General features: G+C 40.1%; 1 protein-coding gene across 2 annotated transcripts in view; it reads left to right on the top strand.

Moving 5' to 3' along the window:
- The window catches only part of LOC124552435, a 68,312-nt gene that overhangs the window by 14,868 nt on the left and 26,071 nt on the right, over positions 1–27,373 (top strand). For both annotated transcript variants that reach the window (XM_047126707.1, XM_047126708.1), the window contains exons 2-3: positions 18,449–18,525; positions 26,831–26,924. In XM_047126707.1, the coding sequence (XP_046982663.1) occupies positions 18,454–18,525; positions 26,831–26,924 (166 nt within the window). In that variant the 5' untranslated portion in view covers positions 18,449–18,453. The remainder of the gene's footprint in view (positions 1–18,448; positions 18,526–26,830; positions 26,925–27,373) is intronic.

Consider the following 27,373-nt stretch of genomic DNA (forward strand, 5'->3'; position numbering starts at 1 on the left):
TGGAACTGCATCCAAACAGTCGTTGGACTGAAGATCACACAACAACCTTGAGTTTTGAGTGTGTATATCACAAAATTTGATTAGTGAAACTAAAATGGAATGGCATTAGAGGTCTCCCACATGCATGGATGAAGTCACATCTAAACAACAGAAAGAAAGGGAACATATTAGCAAATGATGCAACAGGAATAAGATAAAATTAAGAAAGAAGAAACATTAAATACGATGTGCCACAAGATTCAGTGCTTGGCCTACACCTGTTCATTGTCTGCATAACTGATGTACCTGGGACACTGGAGGACTCTTCAAAAACTGTAATGTTTGCTGATGACACAAGTACATTGCTAAAATATCCAAATACATCCAACCAGACACAGCCAGGAGAACAATGGAGCAGGCTTACAACTGTTTCACAGCCAACAGGTTAACCATTAATCTTGCAGAAACTCATGTTATGCAAATACAGACAAACAAAAATGGGTCCATGAGAAGAGGTCACTGGGCACACACTGGATGAGGCACCACATGTGAAGTTCCTGGGCATCTATGTTCATGATAAACTGAAACAGTACTAGCATGTGGGCAAGTTAACAAAAGAGCTCAGATCTGTCTGCTTTTCACTCAGAAATCTCTCTCATTGTGGTGACCTACATACAAGACTGATTGCATATTTTACATAAGTCACTCAATTTTGTTCTAGAACAATCTTCCAGGGCACTGCAATGGGTGAACTCAGCAATTCACAACCACAACAGCAGAAGTGGAAATAATTTCCATGTAGACTGTGCATCAGTCTCTGGGGTTCAGAATGTAGTTTTCTAGTCTGGTGCAAAAGTCTATAAGAGGCTGCCAGTGGACACAAGGGAGGAAATTGAAAATCCCCAAAGTGCAAGAATATCCGATTAGCAACTCTTTCTACAATTTATCTGAATACTTGGACTCAGGAACGTAAATTCTGCCTAGCTCTAATATTTGTGTCAGACAGATCATATTTTAGCAGGCTATAGACAGCTAATAGTGGTCTCTGCAACGTTGAAATGCTTTCTTTGAAGTATCAGATAGTAACAGCAGCTGAGTAGTGTAGAACAAGGAGCAGTTGTTGATTCTAGTGTTAATGTAAATTATTTATGATCAGTGTAACTGAGTCAGCTTCATGATTCCGTGAAAACGTATATATTCCTCTTCTTAGCTGGAATAGTATATAAAATGAAGGAAAGGCAATCACTCACCTATAGCTGACTGCTGCCCGGTGCATGGAAACGTGCAACAGAAAAGAGTATTCACACTAACCTTGGCGCTCTTGCTCTTTCTCCAGCAAAAATACACACATTCACACACACAAGAACACACAGACTAGTAAACGCACACACCTGTGGTTGCAGTTGCAGCTGCGGCTACGGCTGCGGCGAGACTGACGTTCGATTGTCAGTTATTGAGAGTAGTTACCTGGATAGCTGGAGGTGGGGCAGCAGTAGAGAAGGATGCATGGGATATGAAGCTGGAGAGACAATTCCCAACTGTGTAAGTCAGAGAAACTTATGGTAACTATACAAATGGCTCACAAAATGAAGTCTCTGTTCAAGTCATTTGTGTCGTGATGCACAGCACGTTCGGCGATTAGATGGTGGAGTTTGTGGTTTGCCACACTTTGTCGGTGGACCCTCACAGGAGTAGACACTCAATTACTTATCGTCCCCACAAAGAATGCTGTACAGTAATTGCAGTACAGCTGATGTATGAGGGCAGTCAAATGAAAGCCACACATCTGCCACAATGAGATTGTGGAATGGTTGCATTCAAAAATAATAACCACACATCTTAAGACATTTATCCTACTGGGAGATGAGACAATCAATTCCTGTTTCGTAGAACGCAAGCGGCCGCTGACAGACCCACAATGGTAGCCACCCTTGCACTTCCTGATCTGACTGAAACTGACGTCCATACATTCAGGTCGCCAAAGATGTGGAAATAACAAGATGAACGATCTGCACTGAATGGAGGATATTGCAGTGTTTTACAACCAAATTGCTGGAGCGTAGCCTTTGTCCAATTGGCAGTGTGGGGGCATGCATTATTATGTAGTGGAATGATTCAGAGTGACAGCATTCTGACAGTCTGACCACAATAGCCTATAGTGGAAACATCTCCCATCTCTCCCACCACAGAAATAGAAAGCTGTTCACACAGACTTCAGTAAGGTCACAATGACCTTCTTCTTCAAGTGTAGGGGCCTCTGCTCATTGAGATCCTCGAGCATTGAGCCACAATCAATGCACAACACTATGAAGACATTTTGCAGAAACTGTGATACACCGTAAAATCAAAATGCCCAGAAATGCTGTTTGATGGAATCGTCCTGTTGCCCAATAATCTTGTTGCTGTTGTGGTCTTCAGTCCAGAGATTGGTTTGATGCTGCTCTTCATGCTGCTCTATCCTGTGCAAGCTCCTTCATCTCTGAATAATGGCTGCAACCCACATCCTACTGAATCTGCTTAGTGTATTCATCTCTTGGTCTCCCTCAGCGACTTTTACCCTCCACACTTCTCTCAAATACCAAATTGGTGATCCCTTGATGTCTCAGAATGTGTCCTACCAACTGATCCCTTCTTCTAGTCAAGTTGTGCCACATATTCCTCTTCTCCCCAACTCTATTCATTCATTACATGATCTACTCATCTAATCTTCAGCATTCTTCTGTACCACCACATTTCAAAAGCTTCTATTCTCTTTTTGTCTACACTATTTATCGCCCATGTTTCACTTCCGTACACGGCTACACTCTATACAAATACTTTCAGAAAAGACTTCCTGGCACTTCAATCTGCACTTGATGTTAACAAATTCCTGTTCTTCAGAAATGCTTTCTTTTACCATAGCCAGTCTACATTTTATATCCTCTCTATTTTGGCCATCATCAGTTACTTTGCTCCCCAAATAGTAAAATTCATTTACTACTTTAAGTGTCTCATTTTCTAATCTAATTCCCTCGGCATTACCTGATTTAATTCTACAACATTCCATTATCCTCATTTGGGTTTTTTTATGTTCATCTTATATCCTCCTTTCAAGACGCTGTCCATTCCGTTCAGCTGCACTTCCAGGTCCTTTGCTGTCTCTGACAGAATTATAATGTTGTCAGCAAACCTCAAAGTTTTTATTCCTTCTCCCTGGATTTTAATTCCTACTTCAAATTTTTCTTTTGTTTAATTTACTACTTGCTCAATATACAGATTGAATAACATCAGGGACAAGCTACAACCCTGTCTTACTCCCTTCTCAACCACTGCTTCCCTTTTGTGCCCCTTGACTCTTATAACTGCCATCTGGTTTCTGTACGAATTGTAAATAGCCTTTCGCTCCCTGTATTTTATATCTGCCACCTTCAGAATTTCAAAGAGTGTCAAAAGCTTTCTCTAAGTCTACAAATGTTATAAATGTAGATTTGCCTTTCCTTATCCTATCTTCTAAGATAAGTTGTAGGGTCAGTATTGCCTTGCCTGTTCCAACATTTCTATGGAATGCAAACTGATCTTCCCTGAGGTCACCTTCTATCAGTTTTTCTGTTTGTCTGTAAACAATTCATGTGAGTATTTTGCAACTGTGATTTATTGAACTGATAGTTCGGTAATTTTCACACCTCTCAGCATCTGCTTTCTTTGGAATTGGAATTATTATATTCTTCTTGAAGTCTGCAGGTATTTCATCTGTCTCGTACATCTTTCTCACCAGCTTTTGTCATGGCTGGCTCTCCTAAGGCTATCAGTATCCCTAAAGGAATGTTGTCTACTCCTGGGACCTTGTTTTGACTCAGATCTTTCAGTTCTCTATCAAATTCTTCATGCAGAATCATATCTCCCATCTCATCCTCATCTATGCCCTCTTCCATTTCCATAATATTGCCCTCAAGTATGCCCCCCTTGTATAGATCCTCTATATACTCCACATTTGTGCTTTCCCTTGTTTGCTTAAGACTGGTTTTCCATCTGAGATCTTGATATTCATGTAGGTGGTTCTCTTTTCTCCAAAGGTCTGTTTAACTTTCCTGTAGGTAATATCTATCTTACCCCAATAATGCCCACCACGATACTGCCAATCAGATGAAGGCTACACTTCGGTACATGTTTGGAAAACACTGCAACATCCTCCATACAGACCGGATCCTTCACCGTGTGATTTTCACATCCTTGGTGACCTGAAGAAAGACATCCGAAGACATCAGTTTCAATCAAATAAGGAAGTTGGTGTGGTTGGGAATCCATTAGTGGCCAACCACATTTTATGAAACAGGAATTGATCATCTCATTTCCCAGTGGGGTAAATATCTTAATGCTAGTGGTGATTACTTTTGAATGGAACATTCCATGGACCTGTTATGGTGGGTGTTCAGTTTTCATTTGACTGCTCATATAATGTAGCTGCTTTCACACATGGTCCTGGCTGTGACAACTGTGGCAGGCAGTGCAGGGTGCACAATTATCAACCACAAAGGAATAATCCATGAGGTGGAGGATTGGGAGTAGGATAAGACTGCATTTTATTGGCAGGACACTTGGAAAATGTAACAGATCTACTAAGGAGACTTCCTACACTACACTTGTCCATCCTTTTTTAGAATACTTCTGCATGGTATGGGATCCTTACCAGACAGGATGACAGAGTACATCAAAAAAGTTCAAAGAAGGGCGAAATAGGGGAGATGGCGTCACTGAAATGACACAGGGTTTGGGATGGACATCTTTAAAATAAAGGAATTTTTCACTGTGGAGGAATCTTCTCACAAAATTCAAGTGACCAACTTTCTCCTCCAAATGCAAAAATATATCATTTAAACTGACATACATAGGGAGAAATGATCACCATGATAAAATATGGGAAATCAGAGCTCGTACAGAAAGATATAAGTATTTGTTCTTTTTGCGTGCTATATGAGATTGGAATAATAGGGAATTGTGAAGATGGTTCAATGAAAACTCTGCCAGGCATTTAAATGTGATTCACAGAGTATCCTTGTAGATGCAGATTTAGATGGGGTGGATAAGGATATTCCATACGTTGGGTGGGTGACAAAACCCTAATTTGGGTGATGTGGGTAGGAATTTGAGCAAGATATCCCTAATCTCAGGGCAGGATAAGTTGTCTTACTTGAACTTGATTACCTTAGTTGAACTTGACTTGCTTTATTGCTGCCATTTGATCATCACAGTCAGATAAATCTTTTAATATGTGGCTCAAATCTATTTTGTGGAACACTATTGTATTCAGAAATAAATTATCAGTTGCTGTTCTTTTTTTGTTGGAACTATTAGTGTGGGGTTCAAGCGAAAGTGGGACATCAGTTACTATATAGGCCCCCAGTTAGAACCACCCATGATTAAATTAGTGTTGAAATCTCTGGATATGATCTCTTCTTACTTATTTCTACTACATCTTATTAGTATCATTTTTAAATTTTAATGAAGTTCAATATGACAGCTTAAGAATGCCAGCTTCAGAAAAATAACTAAACAATGATGGGTGCAGTATGAAGTGAAAATGGATCTAATGAATATATGAAAATTCAACTTCAAAATGAAAATTCAAGTAAAATTAATTTACACAATTATAAGGTGCCAGTCTTCACACCCTATCAAAATATAGCCCCTAACTTACTCAATATTGCCAACAACTTTTAACACAATAACACTTCCTTGTAGATAGCAGTGCCATGTAAAAAAGGTATGACATTAAAATTAACAACTGCTAAGTCATTAACATATAACACAAGTAATGATTGCCTTACCACTGTTCTGTGGGGCACGTCTCAAATTACTTCTGTGCACGGGACTGTACATCGAAAGGTCAATGCTTCACAACTGCTTGCTTAATTGTGTGTCGGTCCTCCGCAATACATCAGAGTGTCTGCACAGCACAGATTTCACACATCCTCAGTTTGTTTATGAGGGTATGTGGCATTGTATGACTATGCACAGATCACTCAATTCTGTATTGTGGGCCAGTGGGTCACAGATGTAGAGATGGTGCTTGGTGTCATCTCAGATGTGCTCTACTGGGTCCAGATCAGGTGAACTTGGTGCCCAAGAAATCAATCTACCTTCAATAACCTGTTCTGCAAACCACTGTAGCACAATTATGGTGTTATGAAATGGCCAGTTATTCTGTTAGCAAATACCATTGTCTTTGAGGGAGACAACAAGGGTGGAGAGATTAAGATGGCCTGCAATAATGTTCACGTAGTCCACAGGTGTCACATTGCCACAAGTCCCACGTAAGCCCAGGTGAATGCCCCCATGGCAAAATACTGCTACCATCAGCCTGTAGCTGTGACACAGTGTGTTTTGACCAGTCATTTGCCTGGATGATAGCGCATCCAAACGTGGCCGTCAACTTTGTGTAGCAAGAAACATATTCATCTGATAAGGTGACATCTTTCCATTGATTCAAGGTCCAATCACAATGATCCCAGGCCCACTGCAATCATAACTGACAATGCTATTTGACAATGATACCTGACAATCATACCTGTACCAGAGGTACTGTCTCCCTTGCAGTAAGTACAGGATCTGTGATTTCTCATCCAGTTGACTGCAAGTAGCATATCAATGGTAGGTCTAACTATCCTGTACAGGGTGTATGAGGATCAGGGAGGATTCAGGGTGATGTACTGATCCACCTAACCAACAAGTTTCAGGTCTGTCTTTCACTAAAACTGAAATTGAGCCCGTGGAACTTGCTTTAACTGTTTTGGAGGAACCTGTTTTGTCCAGTGTCAGAAGGAGACAAATGCAACAGGGCAGGCATCTATTAATTGTTGGCAGTTCAAACATATGCTGAAAGACAAAAGGCTATGCCAGCAGTCATTGAGGGAACAGCGGCTGGGAGAGAAGGTTGAGAAGACACCCTTGTGTGTAGAGTTTCAATGAAGCTCACAATTTGCAGCATTGTCCCCAGAACTGATCATGGCTCTTTGGTTCTGAGTTGAGTGTAATGCCTGCTTGACTATGCAGCAGAGGCTTTGAAAGTTCTTGACAAGCTAGTCTGTAACTTCCTCGACTTCCACCATAGGGTTGACAATTGTATGGTCCACATAAATGGTGTAGGTGTGCACTACACATGAGAGGCTGCTGCTTAGGTAGCTAACTGTGTGTGGAACGCACACAAGGGTTGTTTTAGAGTAGGCAACTCTCCATCCAATCCAGATAATGACAGCTGTATGAATCCTAGAAGTAACAGTGTAAGATCAAAAGAAATGCCTCCCACAGGTGAGAGAACTAAAATTGTAATGGTAAATTGTTGAATCATTCGCAACAAACTGACAGAGTTTGAAGTGCTCATGAAAAGCACTGAATCTCACATAATACTAGGTACAGAAAACTGACTGAAACCTAAAATTTATAGAAGTTAGATCTTTGGGGAAAATTTAAGTGTACAGGGTGAGTACAATTAAAGTTAAACTTTCAAACACTGTAGAAACAACACCAGTGGTCAGAATGATGTCAAATTGCAATGGAATATTATTGGAGAAGAGGGAAAATGTATGGCAGAAGAAAAAAATAGTATTAAAATTGATCAATAGATGGAGCTGTATGTGTCAGAATATGTAAATGAAAACAACTGTCATGTGCATGACCCATTGAAGTTGGTATAAACATGCCAGGTACACTGCTTTTTCTCCTTTTGTGCCAGCAACGTTCACCATGACTGTCTCAATGCAGGATCGTATCCTGCTTGTAAAGCTGTATTACAAAAATGATGACTGTGCACACATTGCTCTGCAGAAGTTCCAGACATTGAAGGGTTTGAAAAAGGTGTTTGTCTAATGACTGCCGTGGGTCTGGAGAAAATAATTTGGAAATTCAAAAAGAAGCATTCTTTTGGTGTGCAACCTGGTAGAGGGAGGAAATGAATTGACTCAATGTCAGTGAAAGCAATAGCCACAGCAATGCAGGAGATGGCAAGTGGTGGTGTGCAAACATGTAGTGCACAGAGAATTGCCTAAACATTGGACATACCCATGAGCACGGTGAGTAAAATCCTAAGAAACATTCTTCTTTGCTATCCATTCAAAATTACCCATGTGCACAAGTTGCTTCCTGTTGACCTGCCAGCAAGAGAGACCTTTTCTTTAGAATTTCTTGCTTGCATGGAAGTGGATAATGAGTGGCTGTGGAAGATTTTTTGGACAGACGAAGCCCACTTCCATCTGACAGGATATGTCAATATACAGAATTGATGATTATGCGCAGTGGAAAATCCACACGCAAATGAACCAATACCACTTCATCCTGAAATGGTCGCTTTGTGGGTTTATGGCATCATTTATCATAGGGCTATATTTTCTTGAAGAGACAGGTGCTTCTGTTCCTGTTATTTGTACCATCACTGGTAAGCACTATGAATGTCTTTTGCGCAACCATGTCATTCCAGCTCTCCAACAGCATGGATGTGCAGATGGGATCATTTTTATGCAAGATGGGACACCTCTGCACATTGAAAATCCAGTTAAGCAGCTGCTGAAGCGCCATTTCGGAAATGCTAGAATTATCAGCTACCATTTCCCTACAGTCTGGCTGTCCTGATCACCTGATCTTAATCTGTGTGACTTCTGGCTGTGGGGCTATCTGAAAGATGTTGTGTTGAGTGTTCCAGCTCCAAACTTGGCTGCACTGAAGGCATGCATTGTGCAACACATTCTGAATGTTACCCCTTAAACACTTCGATCAGTTGTGGAACATGCTGTTTCTCGATTTCAACTTGTTGCAGAAAATGGTGGACAGCATACTGAACGTGTTTAGTGCCAGTCACACAGAAACTAATAATCTGATTTGATTTTGAGTGATGCTTTTTATGCAGTTTTTGGCCTCATGACAATTAAAGCCCAGTGTGATTGAAGCTATTTATGTGGTTTTTGGCCTCAGGACAATTAAAAGAGCAGTCTAAGGCACTGCAGTCATGGACTGTGCGTCTGATTCCGGCGTAGGCTCGATTGCTCCCTCGGGCACTCCTACATATGGTAACTATTTATTTTTCTTCTGCCATGCATTTTCCCCCTTCTCTGATAATATTCCATTGCAATTTGATGTCATTCTGACCAATGGTGTTATTTCTACAGCGGTTTGAAAGTTTTACTTTGATTATAATCACACTGTATACTGAAAGGATGGGCAATTGGGAAATGGAGGTGGTGCATTTGTCACAGTAGACAAGAAACTCAAATCCACTAAGGTATAAATTGTAGTTGCATGTGAGATTGTTTGGGCAAGACTCAGGTGTGGCATAAAATGACAATTGGATCCTTCTATCACATACCAGACTCATCTCCTGATGTAACTGAAAACTTTAGAGAAAATCTCAATTCACTTGTACATAAGTTCCCCAATCATATTGTAACCATCAGTGGAGACTTTAATCATCCAACAGTTAATTAAGTAAATTAATGTTTTTTTTAGTGGTGGGCATGATAAGACATCCTGTGAAACTTAACTAAATGCCTTCTCTGAAAACTACCTAGAACAGATAGTTAGGAACCCCACTCTTGATGTAAATATATTGGATCTAATGGTAACAAACAGACCGGAGCTCCTTGAGGATGTTCACATTGAAACTGGTATCAGTGATCATGATGTGGTTGTGGCAACAATGACTACTAAAGTACAAAGGACAACTAAAACAAGCAGAAAGATACACATGTTCAGTAAATTAGATAAAAATCAGTAGTGTCATGTCTCAATGAGGAACTTGAAACTTTCAGCAGATGGTGGGAGCATGAAGGAGAATTCCACCTCAAGTTTAAAAGAACAATTCATAATGGGAGGGAAACTCCATTATATATAGTCACTGTAAAAAAAAACTTCTAAAGAAACAGAGATTACTGTATAATAGGTATAAAGCAAAGTGTACAGCTATAGATAGAGAGAATGAAACACATTTGGCTGTCAAGAGAGGATTGTGTGATGCCTTCAATGACTATTGTGGCAGAATATTGTCAAGTGATTCACAGAACACAAAGAAATTCTGATTGCATGTAAAGACTGTTAGTGGCACCAAAGTTAGTATCCAGTCCCTAGTGAATAAGAATGGAACTGAAACAGAGGGTTACAAAGCAAAAGCTGAAACGCGCAACTCCATTTTCAAATGTTCCTTTGCAAAGGAAAATCCATGAGAACTGCCCCAGTTTAATCCCTGTACAACTTAAAAGATGAATGAAATATGTACTAGTGTCAATGGTGTTGAGTAACAACTGAAATTGTTAAAACTGAACAAAGCTCCAGAGCCCAATGGAATCCCTGTCACAGTATATACTGATTTTTTGGCTGAGTTAGCTCCTCTTCTAATTATAATCGACTGTAGATCCCTCAAACAAAAAACTGTGCCCAGTTCTTGGAAAAAGGCACAAGTCACACCTGTCTACAAGAAGGTTAGTAGAAGCGATCCACAAAACTACCGTCCAATATACTTGACATCAATTTATTGTAGCATCTTCGAACATATTCTGAACTCAAAGACAATGAGATATCTTGAAAGAAATGACCTCCTCAATTGATGATGTAAAGTGCAACTCACTCTTTTTTCACATGCCATACTGAAAGCTTTGGATCAAGGCAATCAGGTAGATGCTGTATTTCCTGATTTCCAAAAAGCATTTGACTCAGAACCAACCTACACTTATTGTCAAAAGAATGATCATATGAGCTGTCAAGTGAAATTTGTGACTGTAATGAGGACTTTTTGGTAGGGCAGATGCAGCATGTTATCTCGGATGGAGAGTCATCGTCAGATGTAGAAGTAACTTTGGATGTGTCCCAGGGAAGAGTGTTGTGACCCTTGCTATGTTATATATAAATGACCTTGCAGATAATATTAATAGTAAAATCAGGCTTTCTGCAGATGATGCAGTTATCTATAATGAAGTACTATCTGAAAGAAACTGCATAAATATTCAGTCAGATATTGATAAGATTTCAAAGTGGTGCAGAGATTGATAACTTGTTTTAATGTTGAGAAATGTAAAATTTTGCACTCAACAAAATGAAAAAAAAAACATAGTATCCTATGATTACAATATCATTGAGTCACTGTTGAAATTGTCCAACTCATACAAATACCTGAGTGTAATGCTTTGTAAGGATATGAAATGGAATGATCACATAGGTTCAGTCATGGGTAAAGCAGGTGGTAGACTTCACTTTATTGGTATTATACTGGGGAAGTGCAATCAATATGCAAATGAGATTGCTTACAAATCACTTGTGTGAATGGTTCTAGAATATTGCTCAACTGTGTGGGACCCGTTCCAAATAGGACTAGTAAGACATATCTCACGAAATTCCAATCACCAACTTTCTCCTCTGAATGCGAAAATATTTTGTTGACACCAACCTACACAGGGCGGAATGATCACCATGATAAAATAAGGGAAACCAGAGCTCATACGGAAAGATATAGGTGGTCATTCTTTCTGTGCTATATGAGATTGGAATAATAGAGAATTGTAAAGGTGGTTCGATGAACCCTATGCCAGGCACTTAAATGTGATTTGCAGAGAATCCATGTAGATGTAGATACAGAGAAGGGCAGCATGAATGCCCACAGGTTAGCTTAATCCGTGAGAGAGTGTCACAGAGATGCTGAAGCAACTGAACTGGAAGACTCATGAAGATAGACGTAAACTATCCTGAGAAAGTCTATTAACAAAGTTTCAAGAACTGGTTTTGAATGATTACCCTAGGAATATCCTACAACCTCCCACATATTGCTCACATAAGGATCATGAGTATAAGGTTAGAATAATTACTGCAAACACAGAGGCATCAAACAATCATTCTTCCTGTGCACCATACATGAATGGAAAAGGAAGAAACCCTAATAATTGATACAATGAGATGTAGCCTCTGCCATGAATCTCACAGTGGTTTTCAGAGTATAGATGTAGATTTGGTTGTAGGTGCTCTTGGGTTAACATGGGAACATGTAGTGTGGAACTGCCCACTCGACAGTGGGCACTGGATATTATACTCTGGAACACTTATACCTGCACAAGTAATGTACTCTGCATCCACCCTTCCACAGACTGCTGCCTATCGTGCTTCACAGGGTGGATATTCCTCCAACCTCCATGTTCTGTGGCAAGGCGTGGATGTCTGACAGCTTGTCACCTACTCACAGTTTCATGGTCCCTCGAGCACTTCCCACAGATGCTCGTGACAGTAGGACACAAACACTTGACCACCTCTGCCATTTCCCAGATGATCACTCCCAGGTGCTGCACCATAACAACATGATCTTCATCAAACAGAGCACATTGGAAAAAGACTGCTATATATTATCACATACCAAAATAACAAGGATAGGTCCCCAACAGTGAGACTGACTTTTGGAAACCACCTATGTGGTATTGTAGGTTAAGGTCCCAGGTATCACACACTGCAGCCATTCACCCTGGTGGGCCCATGTTTGTGAGTAATTGATGAAAAAATTTCAGAATTTTGCTTGAAACTCAGAAGCATTAAAAAAGCATCACCTTACTGTTTGTGCGGTGCAATGGATAGGGTAAGGCCTTGATGTGCAGAAGGTTGTGCATTTGCATCTCGGCTGGTACTTCAATTTTGTTACCTTTAAATCTTTATGGAAATGACTTTGATCATTACTTTTATTCAGTTAATTGGTTTAAATGTAATTTTTTATTTCTGCACTTTTGCCACGTCATTTTAATTATCTTATGAACCTTAAGTTTTTCATTTGTTCTTATTTTTTTCTTTGTATCATCCTTTTCCATTCAGGACTTTTTGTGAATGTCAGTTTAATTACATTTATCTTTTATAATATTTAAGTACTTGAAAAAGCCAAACTGTTAGGTAAGAAACAAAATATGACAAAATCTCTCAATACTGACTGTGCAATGGTGTCAAAAATGTATTTTTCGTTACAAGATGTGCATTTTTTTTTATCATCATACAAACATTTAAAACAAAGACTAAATTACTGCTGCACTGTGAATGACATAACACAGATGAAAGTTTAACCGAAAGAAGGGATTGTAAATAAAATGAAATTCAAGCAAAGTGAGGAATATAAATAGTGAATGCAACAACATGGGTGAAGAAACAGGATGACAAAGCTAAAGAAATTAAATCAAAATCAATACATAAAGTTAGTTAAATTCACATTAAGAAAGATTTCAAGTCGTTAAAGTTATAGGGAGAAAAAAGGTGATACAATGATTAACATCATGTGACATAGGATTAGCAATAAAAATTGTATTTAAACCAAAGAACTGAATAAAAATAATAATCAGAGCAATTTCAATAAAGATTTGAAGATGAAAAGATTGAAGTATCTGGCAAGATTTGAACCTGACTTTCTGCATGTGAAGGACTTACCCTATCCATTACATCATGCAAACAGTCAATACAATGATACTTTTTAATGCTACTGTCCATCATGCAAAATACCAATTTTTTTTCCCAGTTACTTGTGAATGAGGGCCCACCAGGTTGACTGGCTGCAGAGTGTGATACGTGGGCTCTTAGCCTGTCACCATACAGATGGTTTCAAAAAGTCAATCTCACCGACTGGCATCTCTCCTTTTAAGCCCTTCACCAGATGCTGACAAAACACACATGCATTCATACATGCATAAGTCACACACACATGGTCACTGTCATCTGTATGCGATAAGTCCCAATCTGTGTGGAGGATGGCAGTGGTGGCCAATTCCTCCACATCCGGGCCATATCATCACTACAATGCTTTGATTCACCGTTCACCTCTGCTCTGCTATACAGGGTGTAAATCCCGATAACTGTTACAACATGCCACAGAGGTGTGGAGGACGTTAACATGAACAAGCTTTATTTATTTATTTATTTAGATTTTTTTTGTGGAGCCATCAATATGATGGTTTTTGCAAATATCAAGAACAGTTACAATCATAAAATGCATTTTGATCTTAGCCTTACAGGTAGTAATTAAACAGTAAATTGATGCTTGCCAAAATACATTACATCATACACATATTAATACATTTATACATTACTTTACAGCTCTTAAACTGAACCGTTTAAAATTTGTTGAGTGAATAGAGAAACTTCTCAATTAAGAATTCTTTTAGTTTTGATTTTAATTGATTTTTATTACTGTTTTTCCCATGTCCATTAGTATATGGGCTCTGGTCTCTCATTTTTAATCTTATTCTTTGTCAGTAGTAATTCTCTTTGGAACTGGTGTTGTGGTCATGTATAGCACTACATTTAGTTACTTCAGTTTTCTGTGAGACAAAAAAGTAATTAATTTATAAAGATAAAAAGAGTATATAGTGAAGTACTTGTGTTGTCCGAAAACATCACGGCAAGAGTCTTTATAGCCTAGTCCACATATAATCCTTAACCCTATTTCTTGTTGAAGTGTTGGGAGAAGAGCCAACACCGTGTTGCTAGAGGAGGCCGAAATGCACGCTTTTAAGCTCACGCAGATTGGCGTGAGGTCTGGAACAAGGTAAAGTAATTATCCTATAAAGAAAAGAACATAGTTCTTGGAATACTTAACTTTAATCCTCAATTGGAGAACATCGGTCTGACGGTACAGGCATCACAAGTTAAATATCTATTGATAATGGCGCCTTGCTAGGTCATAGCAAATGACGTAGCTGAAGGCTATGCTAACTATCGTCTCGGCAAATGAGAGTGTATTTGTCAGTGAACCTTTCCTAGCAAAGTCGGCTGTACAACTGGGTGAGTGCTAGGAAGTCTCTCTAGACCTGCCGTGTGGTGGCGCTCGGTCTGCAATCACTGACAGTGGCGACACGCGGGTCTGACGTATACTAATGGACCGCGGCCGATTTAAAGGCTACCACCTAGCAAGTGTGGTGTCTGGCGGTGACACCACACTTGTAGCAATAGTACTCTGTTAAGGTGAATGTCTGCAGCACAACCCCATATTTATATACAGTAGCTAAGATGGCGATAGACTGACCCATATACACAGTTTTAAGTGCGTGAGTGGGCACCATTGTGGACAGTTGGCTAAGAAGATACAGCCCATTGCTGACTTTTTTACATACAGCGTTAATGTGGCTAATCCACTGCAGGTTTGGGTCCAGATGGACCCCTAGAAATTTACACCCATTTGCTTCCTCTGCCACTATGCCGCATACCTCATTTACACATGAGTGGTGTGAGCTGCCAGTTGTAAATATTAGCATCTAGGATTTATTTTCATTGGCCTTTAATCCTTGTGCATGAAAATATGAACTTAATTCTAGCATCCCATTACTTGCTGAAAATTTCAGTTCCTCACAATCTTTACCAAGAAATAAAATTGAGGTGTCATCAGCATAACTTACAAAGTGTGAGTTAATGGTGTGTACGTCATTAATATATGTCAAACAGAGGAAAGGTCCAAGAATTGAGCCTTGAGGGACTCCCTGTGCCACTGTTTCACTTGTGGATTTAAAAGTTAAGATATTATTGTCAATTTGATGTGTAAGTTTGGTACACTGCTTCCAATTCACCAGATAGGTGGGTAGAAGTTTCATTGATGCATCACTGATATTGTATGCCCAGAGTTTTTGTAATAGAAGCTCATGGTTTACTGAGCCAAAAGCTCTGCTCAAGTCAAGGAATATTCTGGCTGTGTGCATACCCCATTCTGTGTTGCTATATACTTCATGGAAGGAACTGGTAACAGCAGTGGCCATGCTTAGGTCTTTCCTAAACCCATGCTGCGATTTGGTAAGCATTTTATGTCTTGAGAAAAATGTTGAGAGTTGTGATAGGGTAACTGTTTCAAATATTTTACTGAAGGTAGGGATTAGTGATATTGATCTATAATTTGAAACTTCTTCTTTACTTCCCTTCTTATGGATTGGCTGTATTACACTTATTTTTAAGGCATTTTGGTATATTTTTTCATTAATACTACAATTGATAAGATAGGTAAGGAATTTAATTATTTCATTGGCATATTTCTTTAACACCACACCTGAGATATCATCCAATACAGATGAATGCTTGTTCTTTAGCTTTTGTATTGTGTTAAATGTTTCCTGTTGATTCACCTCAGTAAATTCGAGCTCTGTACCATTCGTGACATCATTTGGTGTGCCAGCCTGTAGATCTATAATAGGAGCAGGTTAGTCAAAATGATAGATAAAATGGTTATTGAATAAATTACATACTTCATTTGGATCTTTCACTAGATGGCCCTCATGTCTAATGCTAACTGGTTCAGTCTGTCCCTTTCTCGTGACTTCACAATGTTTATTGATTAGTCTACAGGATACCTTACCTACGTTGGCTGAATGCTCTATTGCATCATTGTTTATCTGTTTCCTCAAGAGTAAAAGGTCTGTCTTTAAAGTTTTTTTGGCTTGATTGTACTCTTCCTTAAATATATGTAGCTTTGTTTCCTTATATAAGCAGTCAAGATCGTATATATTCTGCCATAACTTAATCAGCCTAGGTGTAAGTTTCAGCCTAGTATTACTTTCAAGATGAGTGTTGGTTCGTACCTTGGTTATTTCTTTGAGAGAGCAGCAGCAGTTGAAATGCTTCAGCACTGTCCTATAAAATTTTTTTCATTTTTTCCTGGCCATTTAGTTTGGTAAATAGTGTCCCATTTCTCCTCTGCTAAATTAGTTTTGAAGGCACTGATGTTGGTGCTATTCAGGATCTTCTCAATTATCTTAGTTGCCATTGGTACAGCAAACCTTAAATATTGTAACACTTGACAATAGTGATCTGAGTAAAGAAAATCAACAGTTTGAAAGTTAACACTGTCTTTTATATTTTTGTTGACTATTACATAATCTATTGTACTGGAGCTTGACTCTGTTACTCTAGTGTCAGAGTTCACTATATTTGTGATATTATATGAGTTTAATATATCTGTTATTTTCAAATAGGTTATACTACAGGAGTTTGCATCAATATTTAAGTCTCCAACTATGCTAAGGTCAGTGGGGCCTGCTTGTCTAATTTCCCTGTTAAGTCTATCAAGATAGTACAACACATCTGTATTTGGTGGGCGGTACATACTAATAACTTTATGTTTGGCTAACCTGCTTGAATGAGTGTTTATGTGGACAACACCAGCCATTTCAATTGTTTCTTCTTTGCAGTATTGTTCAACAAATGAAACTTTCTTAAATGTAAGATGTTCATTTACAAATATTGCCAGCCCACCCCCTTTGTGTTGTTGCCTGCAGTAGCTATCTGCTAGCACATAACCTTCTAATTTGCAATACTCAATTTCATTGTCTTTTAGTCCATGTTCTGTCATTACTAATAAGTGTGGTGAATTCTCATCCACAAATACTTGCAGCAAATTGAGTTTATTCCTGAGATACTGCACATTTAGATGCATTATCCTAAAGGGCACTGATATTTTACAACACTTTGTGACAAGGTATTCTGAATCAGTCGATTTATTACACAAGTCGTTAACACTGCACTGTAATGACAATTAACTCACTTCCAAGACGATTTCTTCAGCATGTGAACAGGGTTCTTTCCAACCCAAGGGGTTGTCGACCTTCGTTGAAGGTTTTACCCAATGTGCCATTGTTCTGTATGGCAACGCTGATTCCTCACATGTCTCTTGAAGACCTTGATGACACTGCCATGCTGTATGAACTCTGGCACATTCAATCTTGATCCAAGTCTGTTGTTCCTGTTTCAAAAACATAGTGACACCATTACGTTAGCCCGCTCTCTCACAAGTTATTGTTTTCCCTCGATTGTGCGCACGCTGGTGACGTGGGACAGGCGAGTCCATTTGCTTGGAGGTAAGGTAGGTATGTCAACAATGTGTACTATCAGCGACAATAGTAGATTCCATTGCATAGTGTCTTCACAGCAGTGTTGCCACTATTTAAGTTCCAACCTACGTAATGTTGAAGAAGGCCTTGTTGGCTGTTCACTGCATCTATTGTGTTTTTCTGTTGTTTGAAACCACACTGACTCTTCAGAATAATAGAATATTTTGCAATGATTTTCTGGATTTGGGCAATAGCAACTTTTTCAAATACTTTGGGTATTACTGGGAGAACTGAGATAGGACAATAACTTTCCATGATCTCTCTTGATCCCTTTTTGAAAAGTGGTTTGACTGCAGCATATTTCAGTATATCTGGGAAGCACCCCTCTTCAAAACATTGATTCATTATTTGAGCTAGTGGGTTTGCAATTTTTTGTGTACTGCTTTAATAATTTCAGTGGATATTCCATCCCAACCTTCAGAGTTTTTGTTTCTTTTAATGTTAGAATTGCATTTTCTTCATCCTTTAGGTGGGCAGTGGCCATTATGTTGCAGCTCATCAGCGTTTCCCTGTCCAAAGTAATGTCCTACATTCTCTCTATTCACCTCAACTATCAAACCCTAACCTAACCTAACATAAACTGAGATACGGCTGTCAGTGTTTACCCTCTATCTGTGTGATACTGCCCACAGGTGCAATGCTGTACATGGAGGAGTGCGGGGCGTGCTCGCTGCCAGCGGCCGCTCAGACAGCAGGCATCGTCTCTCTGGTGAGTGGGTACTTCTTTTACTGTGCCTGTTCTGATGTACCCTACTTCTCCAAAGCTTTACTAAAATGTTATGTTTTCAGGAAAAAATAATTTGGCAGGTATTTACTTGGCTACATAACCCAAAACTCATCACTCCATCCCAGCAGTGAAGTGAACAGTTTTAGATTAACAATCAAAAGCTTCTTGTAATCATAGCTTACACATAACTCGGATGCAGGATTAACAGTGCCCAGATAATCATTTCTTAACAACCTGACCTACTTTTCTTGCAACATAATGTTAGTTGTGCATTATTACAATTAAGGTAATTATAAAAATTTATAATTTTTTATGAGTTTTAAAAATATGTTTTAGTACTCTTTCTCACCTCCTTTTGCAATTTGGTATCTGATATTATTCCCTGATCAAAGGGCTGTTTATCTTTTTTTATGTTCAAATTGGGCTCTGGTTTCATGATTATATATAGAACTTGCACTATTAGTGAAATACTTAATGACATTTTCCCTGATTTGCATAAAAGATTGGTATTAGTATAGTAGATGAACCCACTTGGTGCAGTAAGGATACCCAGTTTTTTTAAGTAGTTCTTTACAATGAGACGTACTATATTTCTAGTTATTATTGTTATGGAGCTTTTCCAAGTTAAAAAATTGTGTCAATTTTTGTGCCTGTTTGAGAAAGACAAAGTTGTCTTTAGCAAGGTTGCAATGTGAGAAGACTGCAGCAAAATGCAGAAAGACCTGCCAATGATCAACAACTGATGCAAGCACTGACAGTTGACCGGGAATGTAGATAAATGTAACATTTTGCACATAAATGGGTGGAGAGATCCGTCACTGTGGATTAGACTGTTGGTGATAAATAGTTGGAAACAGTAACAACTGTAAAATATCTATACTTCAATTAGAATAATTTTGCAATTGACATTTTTGTGAGTCAGTGATAGGGAACAGCCGCATATCGACCATAGTTCTTTTTCAAGTGCCATGTGCTCACCATGTCACCTATTTTGCAGGTGCTGGCAGAGCCTCATCAAATGTGGCTGGCTGCAAGCCAAAACACTGTCTCCTCCACTGCAGTCTGTCATTCAAAAAGTTATTTAATTGAAGTAAAGGAGTAACTGTCCAGAGTGGCCTCAAATAAAATGACCACATCAAGCTAACTGTAGAAAAAGAAGCAGCCTGGATAAGATTCATTGGAAGAATGTCTAAGAAATGTAACTCATCCATGAAAGATGTGGATTATGAAACACTAATTTGAAAGATTCTTGAGTATATCTCGTTCACTGGGACACTTACCAGGTTCAATTAATAGAACAGATAGAGAATGTGTGATGAAGAATGGTCTGTGCAATTTGTCACAGGTTCATTAAGAAAGTGCAAGTGAATTGCAGAAGTGTGATCTCTCAGGATTTTGAGTGCAACTGATTAATAGGGCGTTTCCAGGTGTTCTGGCGAGTTGTCATTTCCATTTCCTGCACAATATTTTGACAACTGACCCATCCGTCTTCTTCAAGTGCTGAAATTTTTGCCGTTATGAGTACTGGATGCTTGGATTCCATACATACTCTAAACTAATGTCAGTCTCAAGCCACTATTTTGTTAGGGAGCTCAATGTCATGAGAGATCAGTCTTACGCATGGTGGATATTATCGAATCTGCGTATGTTGTCGAAAATCTCCTCTCCTTAGAGTGATGTAATGTGACACCTCAGGTTTTCTCAGCACATTGTGAGGAACATTAGTGTCACAGACGACTAAAACAACTGAGTAAATCAGCTGTTAATGAGCACTGCCTAAAATGCAATTGTAAAATGAAATACAATGAAACCAGCATTGTGGTGCAAATGCCAAGTTTCTAGGACAACATTATTAAGGAATCTATCAAAATAAAGAAATCAGAAAAACTGGGTCAGAGTTCTCAGTTTAAATAATGCCAATTTAACTGAAAATGGAGTCACATGCTTCTTGACAGAGCACAGGGGAACGATGCGGGTGACCTGCACCACCATACTAGGCAAGGTCCTAATGGAGGTGGTTTGCTGTTGCCTTCCTCCGACCATAATGGGAATGAATGATGATGATGAGGATGACACAACAACATCCAGTCATCTCAGGGCAGGTGAAAATCCCTGACCCTGCCGGGAATCGAACCTGGGACCCCGTGTTCGGGAAGCAAGAATGTTACCGCGAGACCTCAAGCTGCGAAATTAATTTAAATAATTTATTAAAATATTGCTGGCTATGGAATCCATCAGAGTTGGAAAACACAGAGGGAATTTGCATTTCACGGAATATCGCTGCAAACTCTGAAGAACGAAAGAGCATCAAAGGGCACAGAGGACACTGAGAATCAAACTTGGCTACAGAGGTACAAGACTGACATTACTTCACACGGTAATTGGAGTCTAGGCAGTGAGTAGATATTGCAGTGAAACATAGTAAGAAAATGGAAATGACAGCCCGGCAGAATACGTGGAAGCACATCACATCATTAGGTGCAGGGATGATCACAAGCTCCAGTGCCAGATGTTACAAGAGAGGTGTTATGCACTGTACAGAAGTTTACCATTCTTAGAGTTCTTAGAGTCTATGATCTGAGAACATTTTACTTCTTTCCACATGAATCTCAGAAATGGTCATGCTGCAAAAATCAGAGATATTACAGCATGTATGGAGGTTTCCCAATAATATTTCTCCCCTCACACCATTCAGAAAAGGAACCCGAAAGTACTGACTGCTACATGCTGTCAGATGGCTTGTGGAGTGTACATGCAGATGTGTGCTGTGCCACACATTCTACAGTGTACACTACTGGCTATTAAAATTGCAACACCAAGAAGAAGTGCAGATGATAAACGGATATTCATTGGACAAATATATTATACTAGAACTGACATGAGATTACATTTTCACGCAGTTTGGGTGCATAGATCCTGAGAAATCAGTACCCAGAACAACCATCTCTGGCCGTAATAACAGCCTTGATACACCTGGGCATTGAGTCAAACAGAGATTGGATGGCGTGTACAGGTACAGCTGCCATGCAGCTTCAACACGATACCACAGTTCATCAAGAGTAGCGACTGGCGTATTGTGACGAGCCAATTTTTCGGCCACTATTGACCAGACGTTTTCAATTGGTGAGATATCTGGATAATGTGCTGGCCAGGGCAGGGCCCGTACAGGACCTGCAAGATGTGGCCGTGCATTATCTTGCTGAAATGTAGGGTTTCGCAGGGATTGAATGAAGGGTAGAGCCACAGGTCGTAACACATCTGAAATGTAACGTCCACTGTTCAAAATGCCGTCAATGCGAAAAAGAGGTGACCGAGACGTGTAACCAATGGCACCCCATACCATCACGCCAGATGATACGCCAGTATGGCGATGACGAATTCACGCTTCCAATGTGTGTTCACCGTGATGTCGCCAAACATGGATGTGACCATCATGATGCTGTAAACAGAACCTGGATTCATCTGAAAAAATGACGTTTTGCGATTCGTGCACCCAGGTTCATCATTGAGTACACCATCGCAGGTGCTCCTGTCTGTGATGCAACATCAAGGGTAACCGCAGCCATGGTCTCCGGGCTGTTAGTCCATGCTGCTGCAAACGTCGTCGAACTGTTCATGCAGATGGTTGTTGTTTTCCAAATGATGACTCAGGGATCGAGACGTGGATGCACAATGCATTACAGCCATGCGGATAAGATGCCTGTCACCTCGTCTGCTAGTGATAGGCCATTGGGATCCAGCACGGCATTCCATATTACCCTCCTGAACCCAACAATTCCATATTCTGCTAACAGTCATTGGATCTCAACCAACACGAGCAGCAATGTCACAGTATGATAAACCACAATTGCAATAGGCTACAATCCGACCTTTATCAAAGTCGGAAACGTGATGGTATGCATTTCTTCTCCTTACACGAGGCATCACAACAACATTTCACCAGGCAACGCCGGTTAACTGCTGTTTGTGTATGAGAAATCTGTTGGAAACTTTCCTCATGTCAGCACGTTGTAGGTGTCGCCACCTGCGTCAACCCTGTGTGAATGCTCTGAAAAGCTAATCATTTGCATATCACAGCAGCTTCTTCCTGTCAGTTAAATTTCACGTCTGTAACACGACATCTTCATTGTGTAGCAATTTTAATGGCCAGTAGTGTATTTATTCCTTAATGAAATTTGTCAGAAATAATACACCTTTTTTTTTTTTTTTTTTTTTTTTTTTTTTTTTTTTTTTTTTTTTTTTTTTTTTTTTCGAACCAACAGCTCAGTCCATGCAGTTAATACCAATAATCTAGACTGTGCAACAGAATTAAAGGACTACTTTTTTTGAAACTCCTTAATTCCCACACATTGTCATGCTAAATATGAAATTTAGCTCAAAGGTGCATGCAGCCTTCTTCCACAATGGTGCAAAAGCCTTGTCACATCGCCCTTGGTCTCAACAACACTTCAAACAGCAAGGTGTCAACACATTGGAGAAAAAGCTACAACTCAGAAGTTTGTGTAACCTGTAAGATGGGTTAATGATGTGGCACCAAATTTTACCACAATTCTGCCCAATGCCACTGTGGATGCGTCACATGATGAGAAGGTAATCACAGCCCTCTTACCTCCATTTCATCTCTGTGACGGAGATCAGAACTGCGATGCACCTCATTGAAATCACAGTTTTCTTATGAGTGTGGAAAACATTCTGGGCTCACCTCTGCTCAGAACTGGCTCAGAAGAACCTTTGGGGGGGGGGGGGGGGGTATGGTATTAAGAATCTCAGTGAAACCACTCGTTTCCCTGAGGCATCATTCCCACACATTTTTTGGTCAAAAACAACAGTTCACAGTGTGATGAACGACAAGAAGATGTTCTTGACAACTGTGACACTGTTGACATCCTCAGATGTTTTGACCATTTTCTAAGGACACATTGGGAATGCATCCCCATTAAACGTGATCTGACCCTTTTGGAGTGCAACACGACTGCAATTTTTGCTCCTGTGCACAGGTTGAAGCCCTTTGGGATCATCCAACACCATTTGACGAGGTTTGAATGTGATCCAAAGCAGCAAAGGGTGCTTATGCTTCTGCGTACCTTGTGTTTTGCAACCTCCTGCGGCATGATAATGGGAGGAGGAGGGGTGGGGGGTGGGAGGGGGGTGGAACTCTCAACACCATTTGATGAAAGTTTGAATGCAGTTCAAAGCAGCTTATGCTTCTTCATTCGTGCTGTATTGTGTCCTCCTTTGACATGTGTGTGAATAAAATGGCAAAGGGTCCTTCCCAGGCTGCCCAGTTTGGCAAAACCCTCGGTGCCACCCGCCCACCTCTGTCAAGTACCTTAAAAATGTACCTATAGGGACAGGACCTCCGACAAGTGTGCCAGTCACCTGCAGTCAGGCTACGCTGCTGCTCGTGCACTTGATAGCAGGACATCCAGAATCTGCAAATGCCTAGGACTTCATCGTGGGTTCTGTCTGTACAGGTACATCTTTAAAATTCTCAGTGAAGTTGTGCAGGTGGCTTACAGCAACCCTTTGCCATTTTATTCACAGACGTGCCAATATCGTATCCTCCGTGATCACGCCATCACGAGACAACAGGAAATACGAGCACTGAAAAAGCATAAGCTGCCTTTACTGTTTCATATCATGTTCAAATCTCACTGAATGGTTTAGAACAGTCCTTAGTGGTTCCAACATGGACACGAAAGCAAAAATTGTGGTCGCACTGTGCTCCAAATTATGTTCGATAGGGTGCACCCTCACAATGTCCTTAGAGAAGGATTGAAACACCCGAGGGTGCCGGCAGTGTCAAGGGTTGTGATGAATGTCTTGCTGTTGCTCATCACAATGTGAATTGTCATTTTGACCACAAAATACATGGGAATCAATGCACCAGATAATGGGGTATTTCATTGACGCCCTTTATGCCACCACCTGTGGCCTGTTTGTGGCAACTTTGAGCAGTGGTGTGTACGGAATGTTTTTATTGGCCACTCACAGGAACACCGCACGGTTTCAAAACTAATTGTTGTAATTCTGACCTCCAATGCAGAGGCACTGAAAGAAGAGATGAAATGCAGGTAAGAGGGGCTGTGCTGATGTTCCCATTGTGTGGCACATCCGTGATGGCATTGGGCAGAATCGTGGTGAAATCTGGTGCCAATGTAGCATCATTAGCTCACTTTACATGTCAGAAGAACTTCTGAGCTCGAACATGTCAACACCTCGCCGTTCGAAGTGTCTTCGAGCCTGAGGGTGACGTCGCAGGATGCCACACATTTGCAACATTACAGAGGAAGGTTGCACAGACATAGAGCTAAATTTCAAACTTAAGCACCGCAATGGGTGGAAATGTCGGTATTTCGAAAAAGTGATCCTTTAGTTCTGTTTCGCAATGTACATAAAGATTTTCAGTAAATTACTTTGGTCCAGAAATGTGTCTATTATTCAGGAACACACATTTTCAATAACGTACCAATTACCATAAAAGAGTTTAACTACACATGAAGTTCAGTTCCAGAGAATCTTACAGGATTTATTGGTGGCCAGCTCCTTCTAGCCCACTGACAAAATTCTTAGGAGAACTGATGTACGTACACTCATATATTATTAATAATATTGAGTAATGAGAATACATTTACATGTTTTGAAAAGTTTGTTATTGTGCCACAAACGAATATGTGTTTAATACATTGACAGAAAAAATATTGCAGCATACATGAGGCGTTGTGAGGCGTATGAAAGATGATGCTTTCTCAAATTTTGCATCAGTGGCATAAGAGTGGCTCTAGTAGTGCCACTATGAGGATGCAAATCAGGGTTGCACACTGAAACAGTTGTGAGTGTTAGTTACATTTGAGATTGGATGTGGTGCATTGATGTTAGTCCAGAATTCCTGTAAAGCAACAGACACCACTATCGACACCTCACTGACTTACAGTGAGGTCGTCTAACAGGGTTATAAAAAGCAATACTGCAGAAAGACTTGGCAGGAATGTAGCCACTGTACACGGCTGCTGGTAGCAGTGGTCATGGGAATGTGCAGTTGCAAGACGACTGGGCTCTGGATGGCCACAGACGCTACCAAAAGGGAAGACTGTGGTGCTCGGTGTATGACTCAAGTGCATCATACTGCATCTGCAGCAACAATCTGAGTAACAGTTGGCAGCACAGTGACCAATAAATTGTTACAAACTGGTTACTTTCAGGGCAGTTATGAGCCTGATGGCCCTGAAGCACGCGCTCCAGTGCCATCTGTGACTTCAGTGGTGTCAAGAGAGAGCTCATTGGAGGAGAGGGTGCTCGTCTGTCGAGTTTTCTGATGCGAGGCTCTTCTGCCTCGGCAAGTGCCAGTGGTGAACGTGTGCGTGTACTGGTCAGGAGGAGGCCAGTTGAAGGCCTGTCTGTGCCTCAGACACAGCGCACCTGTACCTATATTTATGGCCTGGGTTGCAATTTTGTATGACAGCAGGAGCACTATTGTGGTTATCTCCCACACACTGAACGAAAATTTGTACGTCAGTATGGAGATGCGATCTGTTGTGCTGCCATTCGTGAACAGAATTCCAGGCAGTGATCTCCAACAAAATAATGCTCATCCACATACGACCGTTGCAATCCGATACGATCTACAGAGTGTCGACGTGTTGCCTTAGCCTGCTCGATTACCGGATCTGGCTCCAATCGAGCACATATAGGACATTATCAGATGACAATTCCAGTGTCATCCACAAACAGCATTAGCTGTCTCTATATTGAACAACCAAGTGCAACAGGCATTGAACTCCATCACACAAACTGACATCCAGCACGTGAACAAGACAATGCGTGCACATTTGGATGATTGCATTCAACATTCTGGCAGTTACATTGGTTATTAATGTATCGGCATTTCACATTTGCAATGCCTTATCTCGCAGTTACATTAACCTGTGATTTTGCAATGTTAATCACTTAAATATGGTATCTGGACAAATGCATCCCCAAAATTTCATTAGTCTACATTAATTATTTTTTGGTGTTGTGATTTTTTCTGCCAGTTTATTTTTCCTTTACCACATCCCTGAGGACAATTCCACTTAGAATACGTGGAAGGGACATCAGCATACTTTCTTTTTTTAAATATGTGTTATGTATTCTTGCTTTATGATGTATTCTAAATGCTTGAGGATCAGTTCACTGTGGATCTATGGAACAAAAAGTAAATGTAACCTATGTTTCATGAAATTTATTAAATAACCGTAAATGTTTGAGATAACTCCTGACAAACCATTCTGCATTCTCTGAATTGTAGATAGAAGCTGCTGCCTTTGTGACAGCATCATTCCTCCTTCAGGACTGCCCACTGGGTGCTGTTGACCACGATTTGGGGCCAATGCGAGCGCAAGGTAATACCCCCTGCCACCATTCTGCCATACGTGCTTTCTCCCAGTGTCACCAAAATCTGCCATTTCTGAGCTCGAGGAGATATAAGAACCATCAAGTGACAGACAGATGAAAACAGATGTGGACAGAAATAAGCATTAATGGTCAATACTGAATAAAACACTATGAGTAAAATTTCTTAGTGTGCAGTCAGTTATTAATTAAAGATGGATTTAACTCACATGAAAATTAATTGAGAATTATGTTTGCTGTGTTTACCAGTCAGCAATGTCTCTATCTCTCTTTTTTATGATTTCATTTTTACTTTTTAGCCATAGGTCCTTTATATTTTGCTATTGCCATTTCAGCATTTCTGCCATTTTCAAGCATCTACAAAGGCATAAGCAACATATCAAGATAAACCATATATGACATTAGTAGCACTTGCAGCCACTTTTTGTAAATTGTTAAC

This window comes from Schistocerca americana, chromosome 10 (genome assembly GCF_021461395.2).
Source record: "Schistocerca americana isolate TAMUIC-IGC-003095 chromosome 10, iqSchAmer2.1, whole genome shotgun sequence".
Lineage (NCBI taxonomy): Eukaryota > Metazoa > Arthropoda > Insecta > Orthoptera > Acrididae > Schistocerca > Schistocerca americana.